At 39.4% G+C, this 12222-nt stretch overlaps 1 protein-coding gene across 3 annotated transcripts; it reads right to left on the reverse strand.

Annotated features, from left to right (window-relative positions):
* Nucleotides 1-417: 417 nt before the first annotated feature.
* On the reverse strand, nucleotides 418-10503 carry LOC146977456 (programmed cell death 1 ligand 1-like). 3 transcript variants are annotated; one of them, XM_085793716.1, is made up of 10 exons: nucleotides 10425-10502; nucleotides 9043-9103; nucleotides 8654-8910; nucleotides 7831-7927; nucleotides 7269-7535; nucleotides 5650-5760; nucleotides 3879-3929; nucleotides 2932-2970; nucleotides 2664-2790; nucleotides 418-1496 (listed from the first exon to the last, which is right to left on the reverse strand). In XM_085793716.1, exons 2-10 carry the CDS (start codon nucleotides 9095-9097, stop codon nucleotides 1010-1012), a joined length of 1491 nt encoding a protein of 496 aa, XP_085649842.1. In that variant the 5' UTR covers nucleotides 9098-9103; nucleotides 10425-10502; the 3' UTR covers nucleotides 418-1009. The 3 variants fall into 3 exon arrangements, with proteins under 3 accessions (XP_085649842.1, XP_085649841.1, XP_085649843.1); XM_085793715.1 differs by having other exon boundaries at nucleotides 855-1496; nucleotides 2932-2976; XM_085793717.1 differs by having other exon boundaries at nucleotides 1365-1496; nucleotides 2723-2790; nucleotides 2932-2976; nucleotides 10425-10503.
* Nucleotides 10504-12222: the final 1719 nt, after the last annotated feature.

A 12222-nucleotide genomic window follows, 5' to 3' on the forward strand; every position in this document is an offset into this window, starting at 1 on the left:
CCCACTGTGCATCAACCACAGTACAGATCTGCATGCCAGTCTCTCCTCATTTAGTATTCACCTTTTCAATTTAGATGGTCAGTTCAATTCCTTTATGAGAGATTTTGAAGAGAAAGAAAATGGACTTAACAACATGCTGACCATAAACAGACTGCAGTGTATTTGAGCTCACACACCGTCAGCAGCTGCAGTGCACAAGCAAACAGTCAGGCATTTAGTTACAGTTCCCTTCTGACCTATCTGAAGGTTCACGTTGCAGTTGTTGGAATTCTGCAGAATAGACAAAAATATGCTCAGTGAGTAAGGATGCTGACGGAACAAAAAGCTGAATTACTCACAAATCCAGTAAGATATAAGATGTAGTTACCAGGGAATAAAAACTATATTGTAAAAAAACAAGAAGTTTTTTTTTAAAACTAAATATTACTGGAATCAGCGAGGTCTCTTGCCAGGAATACTGATAGTTAGTTCCGTTTTCAACTAATAGCAATACTAGAACTTTGAGATAGTAGTTTCTGCTTTGCTTGCAGTCTAGCAAGTAACCCTAATAATGAGCTTTCTTTTTTTCCTGAACTGACTCAGAACAGAAACAGAAACAAATGTGTCCACAGTATTTGAACTACCATATCTAATGAAAACAGAGTTTGTGGTGCAGCTGAAATCGGGGGTTTAGTGAAGCGTGCAAAAAGAGTTAATGCAGATTACTGATCTGACTGCAGAGGTTCACAGTGAGGGTACATCAAAAAGGAACAGGCCAAATGATGGACGTTCCTTTTTTTAAGACGCGTGTAAGGACATAACTGTTCAATTAAAGAAAATATTCAAATTTATTTTATCACATATGCAAACTGTACATTACTTTGGATTCATCACATTTTGCAGCATATTTGGGCAGATAAAAAGTTGACAATCAGTCCTACAAAACATTTAAAAAAAAGTCTGTGCAATATAAGTAGCTGTGAAATATGCAAGTGCTTAATGTATTCATTGATCACAAACATTTGCACCTCTAACACTTTGCAGTTTGTGTTTGGAGCTTCATCACCCCTCGTCTCCCAACTGTCTCCTGAAGCATGGGGCAGTGTCCTGGGCAGGCCGTGACCAGCACCCTGCATCCCCTTCGTTCATTGACGAAGCTCTTTAGGGATTCATCCAAATATTGGTTCCCTTCTCTGTACCCGTCCAACACCAGCAGAGCCTCTCTAGACCCAGTTAAGAAAGTCCTCAACTGCTGTGTTGATATATTTTCCGTAAGAGAGAGTTGAGTCACTATTTCCTGAAACAAGTCACCCTTGACTTCGCTGCAGTCAACATAGAACAGAAGTCGAAGGTTGCCGAGATCAACGAGGTTGGTGAGGGCGTGTGAGGACCCTTCAGCCCAAGAGGAGACCAGGACGTAGGCTGCAGTTGTCTTCCCGCTTCCTGGGAGTCCCTCAAGAAGAACTGTATCTCCAGCCTCTGGGAGTAAAGCTTGAAGGTTCATGGCCTGGCCCTCACTGAAAAAGAAATAAGCAGAGATTGTAATCTTTACAGGCCCATGCAAAATACAAAAGAAAATGTAGATGTCAGCTGTCCACATACAAAGTTTCAGTTCCTTTAATCCTGTATTCAATGGTAAATCTAAAGAAATCACCTAACTGTAAAAACTGACCGATATGAGGAAAACGCTGACTTTTTAATTCCAAATTAGAGGAAGTTACAGTCCATTAGCTGTGCTGCACCGTCCACCGTTTGACATACAGGTACAAGATAATCCATGAAAAAGCAATGCTTTGTACACAGCTGTGATGTTTACAACACAGTGAACAAGCTTGCTAACTGAGTTGAATCAGCACAGTGCAGAGAACAACCATTGTGGTTGAGCATGCCAGTCGTCACCTTGCAGTCCCTCACAAACTAGCTCATGTAACACCACTTATTTTGCACAGATGCATTTTGCTCGCTATGCAAATGTCTGGGGTGACTAAGTCATTACACATGCCTCTGTGATAGATGTAGTTTCTGTGAACACTGTTTTACTACAGCTTTTCAATAAAACTCCAACGCAACAATTATTCAGCTCACTTTTAGTGCAGTTCACTTTTAGTGAGCTGAATAATGAGTGAGTGTAAGTAGCGTATTGTGGGTGTTTCTGTCAACCAGCTCACAATATGTGCACCACAGTACAGCAGTACAGTCACAGAAAGGTATCTTCTGTATACAAATGGAATACATCAGTATTTAATGCCATTAAGGAGTTGTAGGCAACTGTAGATTAAAAAAAAAACCCTAAAAAGACAGGGCTAAGTATTGATCCCTGAGTCACCCTCCACAGAATTAGACAAGAGCAAACATGTATCTTTCTTCTTTGAATTCTTTTATTTTGAACCCCATCATAACTTTTATCTATCACTCCTACAATCGTTGTGCCTGCTGTTTATACTGGAATTTCACTGTGACAGATTTAGCAAGAGACATAGGCTAAGCGATAAGTTCAAAATGGATCAAGATGAACAGGAATTTAACAAAAAGGAGTCTGGCATCCAAAGTGAAGTGGGGATGTCTAATGTTCTCAAACGTTTTAAATTAAAAAGTAAAGATTTTTCTTTAAATTAGATGAAAGAAACAGGCAAGTCTGGCATGCTTACAATCAGTTTTGGAAAAAATTGCTATCTACGACTCACTTGTTTTGGAGCCTATGAGGCAGCTCGTCCACATTGCAAGCTTCCAGGACGCGTCTCACCTCTGTGCTGAAGTTGACGTCAGAATAGTAGGTTTTCAGAACCGCCCCCAGATTTTCCTCCGTGCAAGCTGAAAACAACAAAAAGCGTGAAAAAAAAATCATGATCATAAATGAGTGCAACTCTGCAGTTTATTGCTCTTGAAAAAAACCCACAGATTTCTGGAAGAAGTAACTGAAAAACAGAAATCATGTAAACAATAGTCCCTTACCATCATTAAAACCAGATCTCTCTTCCTCATTTGCTTCATCTGGGCCTTAAAAGAAAAGAAAGCAACATTATAAAACACAGTGGATGTTTATACAAACACTAATCAGTCACCATTGCTGTTGTAATTTGCTGTACATTGAATAACTGATCACATGAAAATGCTGAGGATGGGAATGATATCCACAACATGATGAGTCAATTTTGCTAAAGAGAATCGCACACAGCCAGGCCACCGAGGAATATATGAGATACGTGAAATAGTGAAATGGATGATCATCATGGAAGAGAAAATTGTGTCCCGAGATGCCCCTAAGTGTATGAACGCAACCTTTTAAAGTCTTTCATGAGGTGTAGCTTTGGTTGTTCTGTTGCCATCATCGCGGCTGTAGTAAACTGTGAAAATGTTGTTTTTAATAGCGGTAACATTAAGTATATAAAAAGGTTGTGTATGTGCAGAAAAAAAATGTTTGTAGGCTGAGTGTGAAAGCAGAGCTATTCTTGATCTGTTGGGGTGTGTTGTTAACGCATGTATCATCAGCAGCACCACGTTCAAACCCTGAGTGTCTTATGTAACGGTGTTGTCGCTACATATGTTCATTTGCCGTAAAGAACAGACATGATACAGCAGATTCATTGTATTGAATAGCAAATTTTTAGTTGATAAAGTCATTTGCATCTCATCCTTTAGAAAAGAGCATTGAACAGTGAATTCACAATCCCCTAATACATCGTCGCTCCTTTCTTTCTATCAAAGACTGAGGGATACCTAACATACAAATGAGGAATGCGAGAAAGTATCATAATTTGAGGTTATGCAAGAATTATTGTGAGTTAAGTACCACAAAATTGTTATGGTAATAGTGACATTTCAAGGGCCTTGAAAGACTCACAAGACTGACACTTATGAGTAAAAAAAAAAGTACAAGGAAAAGCTCTGTTTAGACTCACGGATAGTAATGAGAACAGGTTTATCCCGGCTATCGACCAGAGTGTTGAATCCTATCAAGAGAAACAATGCCATTAATCAAGTGTGTGTGTGTGTGTGTGTGTGCGTGTGTGCGCGTGTGTGTGTGTGTGTGTGTGTGTGTGTGTGTGTGTGTGTGTGTCTGTCTGTCTGTCTGTCTGTCTGTCTGTCTGTCTGTCTGTCTGTCTGTCTGTCTGTCTGTCTGTCTGTCTGTCTGTCTGTCTGTAAGCAAGGGTAATGCAAAAGTGAAAGTCTTGCTGTGTTTGTGTGTGTTTGACACTACACAGTGTACAGATCCTAATTTTGAAATTAAAAATCTATTTTACAAGAGTTTTACATTAATTTATCTTTTTTCTTCTCTATTTTTGATATTAGATTATTACTTCTGCTTCTGATTATTATTCACGTTTTTGTTTATTCAGTTTTGCTTGTTATAATGCTTTCTCTTTCAATCTTATATTTAACATGATATGCTCGGTTTAGTACAATGGTTGTTTTATCGTTTTCTTTATCGAAAAGGTTACTGTTTTGCTCACTTTTCCAAGCAACTTTCCCCTATTCATTCTTTCCTGAGGGCACCCACAGATTTTGTGACTAAGGCTGTGAGGTCAGACTTCTTATAATGTTGATACATTCATTTGTAGAGAAACGTGCGATAAACCTTCTATTGAAATGATGTAGGTGTCCGGGGATTAAACATGTGCTATACTGAAAAACCACCCATGCATTCACAAATAGCATCAAATTCCCCTGTCACACAAACCAAGATTGACTGGGTGTTTCCAGTTGTTGTGGTTATGTCGTTGTTAGTACATGTAAGTTCCAGGGGAGCTATGTCATGCTCTCATGAAAACAGACAGGGAGTCACATGCTGATAAAATTCCCTCAAAAGCCAAATGACAAACAAATCTAACGGTGCCAAATTGGGAAATAAAAATATCATACCGTTTCAGTGATACTTCCTCTTTTCATTGGCAAATGAAATGACTTTAGTCAACATGTATTAAGACTATTCGGGAGCTGGCGTTGTCTTTCCTGTTAAAGTGACTCATATCTGTTCACTGAGAGGATACAAAATTTCTCAGCACACTTGCCAAATATTTAAAAAAAAGTTCATGACCGCCACCGTTTTGATATGAAAGATGCAGTTTCAATGCTGACTAATGAATTCAGCCCTACAATAAGTTGTTTGAGGGTGAAACTTGAGACAACTTTTCAGTTTTGGTTGTGGTTTTATTTTATTCAGAGCTCTACTCTCTCCTAACTCACTGCAGTATCTTGTATGTCTTTTTTTTAATGGTTTGTGTGTTTGACAGTGAACAGAGTGTGAATACTTACAATGAGGAAATAACACGCTTAAAACCTTTGCACTTGGCCTGCCACCAAACAACTGACTTGACTCTTATTTCCTCCAAATATTCTCTCACTGTAGGCTAAACACTTGAGGGAATTCCAGCTCCGTGAGATCCCAAACCACAATCTGCCTTCAGCTCCTATCAGATCCTGCATTCAAATGTCCCAGTGGCCAAAATGATTGTCATATAATTTTGATAATTTGTTGCATATGTATGTGTTGCTGTGAAATACCTACAGTTTATTGCTACCATTAGTCACTGTGTCACTTTAATGTTCCACCGTAACTGTTTGTGGAATTATGATGCATTATCATGTTTGTTTTTTTATCTGATTGCTTTTTTTAATTTTGTTGGATGTCAGAGTATCTGATTTTCACATGTTTCTGCGCTGTACACGTACCTTTTCTTCGACGAAAAATGAGGACTGCAATGGTAATGACAACCATTACCACTCCTATGCACAATACACTGATGACAGCATCGTTCTTTTCTGGTGGTACAGGTATTTCATCTGTGAAAAGAATGTGTAAGTATTAAAATGTGCCTCAGAGCTTTCAGTATCACATTTATACTGTGATTGTGCAATGAGAGCTCCAGGACAAGTATCAGCATGTCACAATTCACACTAACGCTTTTAATATCATCTGTCAAGTCTGGCCATTCTGGAAATATCCAGTAGTGGTACAAGTGCTCAGATCCTCAACTGAAGTGAAAGTACCAATACAGCGGTGTAGAAATATGACACCACAAGTAAAAGTCCAGCATGAAACCTCCTAATTCAGCGAAAAGTACAAGTAATATGTGTATCAGCAGCAGAATATGGTTAACATATTAAAGTTAGAAGCAGTGCCTTAGTCTCTCTAAATGATAAATGACCATAAATGACGCACTGAAGATTCATTCAGAGGAGCTCAGATCTGAAACACAGTCAACACACTGATTTGTGTCAGACAGGTTGGGAACCACTGGGTTAATGTTTATAGATGTGATGTATTGTACTTCAAAAGTTTGTTATATCAGCCATCGTTATTGCAGAAGTAACCTTTGACTAAAGCTGTCAAATTATTGTTGTGAAGTAGAAAGTACACCATGTCCTTCTGATATGTAGAGGAGTGCAAGTTTAAAATACATTATGAAATGTGTGGACTTGTATTTAAGTACAGTACTTAAGTAAAAGTACTTTGTTACTTCCCACCACTGGAAATAACCAAATATACCAAAGACAACCATCCCAGACTTCCCCTCCCTGGTTAAGTGTTATTAAATGTAGCGGTTAAAGTGACTTATGCTTGTGTAATAGCATTTTTAACGAGCCATGCAAACTCACTGGTCTTCTTTTAGTTTTGTACTTTTTGTTGTTGTATTTACAGTTCATTTCCCTCCATTCAGCATCAAAATAAAAAACTATGCTTTCAGGTGCAGTAATTCCCTGAAATGCAATGTTAGTACTTCAACCGTACCAGTCAAACCCAGATATCCAAATCAGCAAATCCTCTTTGAGACACCTACGTGCGAAAACAGCCCACATGTTTTCAACTATGATAAAACATCCTATAACAACACACCTACATGTTGCTACATCCGTCAGAGTTCAAACACCACCTACATCTTAACACATCTATCAAATGAAAATCTGGAGTTAACAGGAAACAGTGGTACGGTGTGATAAGTAGGTTGAGCTATTTCCTGTAAAATTTCGCATAACTTTTTACTGACAGTCGCTCTTTTTGTGTCAGCCTACGGGTTCACATCAGGATAATGCTGTTTCAGTTTTACTTTTATTCAAAGAAAACAGCAAGGAGTTTAATGTCTGTTCCCTACAGGAAACTGGAAATATCAACATAGCAGCACAAAGGAAGAGGGGTGTGTAGGTAGTTTTGGGCAGAAGAGAGCAGACAGGAAGCAAGAGACAGCTGATAACAACATGCAACAAAATTTCCACATTGGACTGACTTGATCTGAAGATGTTGCAGTTACATGGTCATAGAGCCATGGAGGAAATAGATTTTTTTTATGTACCTGGGACAAGAAATGTTGCAGAGTGGCCACGTTTTGTGAAGTCACATGTGTAGTTATTTTTGCCCGAAGAGCTGACACGAATCTGACTGGTGATTCTGAGGAGTTGGTCTGGTGTTGAAACAGCAGTGGTGTTGGATGTGAGTTTTTGTTGGTGTCCATCCTGCCACACGACAGGCGACTCCGGGTATCCCTCCGACTGGCACGTCAGCAACACTTCATCCCCCTCTGCAGCCTTCTCAATGCGCTTAGTCACTGCTTTGTAAGGTGCTAGAGATAAGAATATACATATATAACTGTCTTTACGTGAACTGTGATAGAATTTTAAGTTGTGGTCATGACATCTTGCACAATATCCATAAGGGGAAGTTCATCTGCCAGTAAACTAATGGCATTCTTAACCAAAATGAGTAGTGCTGGTGTTAGTTTCATTTTCACGATGACTGTTGGTCTAACTACCCAGAAATGACCAGTAGCGGTGGTCATTATGCAACAGCATTCCTTAAACAAAGCCCCTGAGATCCTCTCCTAAAATCTGTTACACTCTCATAGACTCAGTGCTTACCTACAACAGACAATGATATTGTTTTATAATCAGCTTCTTCTATTGTCTGCACCATACACTGATAGGTCCCGGAGTCACTGATCCTGAGGCGGGAAACCTGAAAAGTGAAAAAAGAAGAAGGGTCCCTCAGTGCATGGACGAATGACAGTATGCTCTCATTAATGAAACAAACATTTTTCTCTTTTCTCCTCTTCTCCCTTTCCCCTCTTTCTTTGCTATATCTTATACAGTAGCTTGCTTATCAATTAAACTCTCATGAAGTGCAGTTATTTTTTGCACCATCTCAAACTCCAAAGGTATGATGGGGGTGCAGATGTTGAATGGTGACTACTTGATACTTACATGAGCAAGGAGTCAGATAATGTTTCTAGGGGTTCACTATAGAGGATTTTTTGGGGCCAGAGATGCTGACTGATATTACTTCTGATTCTACTTCCAATTCGTTGAGGCTTATCTCCATTACAGCAGAAGATAGGGAGGAAACAACAATTAGTTGGTTATGAGGATACTCACTAACCACTATGACCAACTCAACATTTGAAAACCTTCAGACCTGCCTTTAAGCCTATAGTCTGTTCTGTCCTAGAGTTGCAAGTGAATAAAAAACTAATTCCAGATGAAGGCTGTGAGCTGAGGGTGAGACAAAATAAAAGATATAGCCCCTATAGCTCACTTCACACAGCTTCATCACAGCCATCAAGGTTATAAAAGCAACATATCGTTGTAGGTGGTCCAGCTACTAGGATGTGACCTCGTCTTGTTTTACAAGAAATAACCCCCCACTTTCCAACAAATGTCTGAACACATCACTGCCAGTACTAACCTCTAACTTGGCCCAGCCGTCCTGTAGTTCCTCAGTGAGAAGCCTCACCCGTCCTTGATACTCTGGAGATGCCGAATGGCCTTTCCCGTTAACCATCTGGTAGACTTCCTGAGCAGCACCAGAGGTCATCCGGTGCCAGGTCACCTTCAAGTCAGCAGCAGGATTTGCTGGTTTAGGCTGAAAACTGCAGCCCATCACGACATCTCCCCCAAAGTCTGATACATACGAGGTTTGCTCAGCCTCAACAGTGAATAAGACTGCAGGGAAATGATACAAATATATTATTATGGTCATGAGATGATTTTACACAGCAGCTTTACAGTAATAGGTTTCACAGCAGTTGTTGTCCTGTTTGTGATCTAGTCTACTCTACTCAATGTTGTACATACCTGCTAATGATGGCTGTAATATGACTTGCAAAATTACAAAAATGGTCCAGTCCATTGAGACCTGTGGAGGAAACAAAGGGGAGTTTAACAGATGTTGAAATCTCTTCATCATGTCTGACTCCATGTTATATGTTACTAATTCCATGAGTCATTGTACTGCAGAAGGCTGGATGTGGCTTCTCTTCACTCTGCTAAAAACTAAAATGTCAACACCATGTGATGGTGATGGTTAACACAACATCATGTGATGCTGAGCCTACCCACTGTTATTTAAAATCAAGCATGACTCTGCAATTAGTGTTACTTCCCTGTTGATTCTAGATAAAGCCACAAATATAGCACAAGCTCTGTTTGTTTGTGACTGCGCGCACACACACACACACACACACACACACACACACACACACACACACACACACACACACACACACACACACACACAAACAGCTGTATCAGCTGTAACAGTGTCTTCTCCCCAGCAGTCTGTCTGACTTCAGCTTAGTCAGGCAGACTAAAGGATGCATCACATCAACAAAACAGCAGACAGCCAGTCCATGTCCTGTCCTGCAGACTTTCAGTTTGACACCCCTGAATCACATGTTTACTCATTTTCTGTGCTATTTTCCTGTGAAATCAGGGCCATTGTGGGAGAAAGGTGATGATAATTCTAGGGGCCCAGAGCCCGGTACCCCAGTAGTCTAATCTTTGAATGACTGAATTATTCTGCATAAGACCCTGAACTAGTAATGTTGCATTAGCATCAAAACAAAGTAGGATAAATTACAATGGTAATACATACAGAGTCTAAGAAAAAAAGTGTAAAAGTCAGGGGGTAGGGGCCCACTTTAGTATTCTTTCAGGGGGCCCAGAATTCCTAGCAACGGCCCTGTGTGAAATATATAAACATTTCTCCAGAACATTTCATCCCTTTGCACAAGCTGTCACTGACAATTTAGCTCTGACCAATGTCACTATAAAAACAAACAATACAGTAGTAGTATTTGGTGCATAAGTTGTTAGAAAAAGTTGGTTGTGAACATGTTAACAAAGCTGAATGAGATAACTGTATTTCTCTTCAGGATAGTGAGCAAGACTCAAATAGCCTACTGATAAATTAGTGATGATGATGATTTAAATTGACATGCCCGAAATAAACAAATAAATAAATGGCAAAGCTGATAAACTGTATTTATGTCTTCTCAGAAATATAGTTGATTTACTAATACAGGTGTAAAAAATTATTATAATAATGATGATGATAACAATAATATATTATAATAATGATGATGATAATAAACACTAATAATAACCTACTACTGCTAATAATAATAATCATAATAAACGTTGCGTTTATCATTTTCATGTATTGTATTCTGTCTTACCTGGTTATGAAACAGCAGTTAGTATTGTCATGTGTTGTTGCTGTATTTCCTTCAACTGAGAGTGACGCCGGGGAGTCCGGGGAGGTTTTTATAAGGGAGGTTCCGCTGACGGATCAGTGAGGCCCCGCCCACCACCGCTCACCACTTCTCATCACCGAATTGCCCCGGCCAGCCGAAACCCCGAGGTCAACATACGGGCATAAAATTCAACAGTTTACATCACGAGAACCGGCGTTTTGTCTGAGGAACAACCTGAGTAGCTACAGTTACGTCACTGACACAGACCCAGCACAAAGCCCGACAGGGAGAAGACTGAAGCAGATCTGATCTCAAGTCAGTTAGTTACAGAGTCATGACTAATAGCTTGTTGTTTCCACGGAGAAGGAAGTCGACTTCCTTTTACTGTAAGGAAAAGAAAGGTGAGGATATCTAATGTTGGTTGCTGTCCATAAAACATGTCATAAAGCTGATAGGACGGGCAGTCATTACAATCCCTTATCTTTCCCAGATTCCCCGTGTCCTGAAAACTTTTACTGGCATATAGGTTTGTTTGTTCTGTTGCTGTCCAACCAGCTCAAGAACATATTATTATTATTATTATTATTATTATAACATATAGACATGGAGGCACATGGTGGTCAGATCCAGTCGAATAACTCAGTCCACGAAACTGTAGCTGGTTTTCCCCCCTTCTCTGTTTCTGTCTCAAAATATTTACTATGACATCAGGTAGGTGGCTAGAGTAAAGTTTTACCGCAGCCATTCATGACTCACTGTTTACCGCTTCACGAGACCTATTGTTGCGGTACATTTGACCTACATTTGATGGTAGGTATTACTTGCATTAACAACAACAATAGCAATGATGAAAATGATAACGATATAAGAACAGTGTAGAGAGTAGGTATTCATAAGTAGCTAATACTGATGGAACAACAATTCAAAATGCTTCCTCTGTCACAATTTAAAGTTCCTTTGTTGAAATTCTTACTTGGGAGGAATTACACATGTATTGTCATCAAAATGTACCAAGGAATCAGAACTGAAAGTAGGCTAGACCTACTCATTATGGAGCAGAATGGCCCAATATAAGGGGGTTATTGGGAAATTGTGGAAGTATTTAACTGTAGCTCATTTTAACCACTATACTATGGCAGTTTAATTTGTGTGAAATTGTTTCATATTTCATCAACTTTTAACGCACTTTGTAATGAATTTTAATCCGCAAAGTAATGTAAGTAGCAAAAAATGGTGTTACTCAATTATCCAAGCTTTAAAATATACTTTCCAATTTAGGGTCTTCATCTCCTTTATGGGCTCTTTCAATCACATTTCACCATCTTCATCACTTCATCAACAGATGAGGAGCTGCAGTTTTAAGAGCCAAGAAGGAACATTTATGCTTTAAAATATCATCAGTAAATCATGATCATGAAATAGCCTACAGTGCCAACCAAAACAACAACAATATTTCCAAACCTTCCGCACAGGTATTTACACCTGTACAAGTCAACACACGTCATTTGGGAGAGATGGAAATTTGAATGGAAGAGATTCCGACAGTTTCCGCCATAAAGTTACATGTCAGGTGGAAATACCACATTCAAGGGACACATTTATCCAATAATTCCACGAGCTGTGCCGGCTGTGTCTCATCTACGGTGTATGACTCTATGAAACCTTTTATGGGTTTTCCACCTTTTCACTATCTGGCACTCAAGTTCTGTGCATGATTAAACATGACTTTATTTTTGTGAAATGGGAATACAAGAGCAGTACATGTTTGATCTTATCGCAG

This window comes from Trachurus japonicus, chromosome 12 (genome assembly GCF_045865225.1).
Source record: "Trachurus japonicus isolate A0001 chromosome 12, Traja_1.0".
NCBI lineage: Eukaryota > Metazoa > Chordata > Actinopteri > Carangiformes > Carangidae > Trachurus > Trachurus japonicus.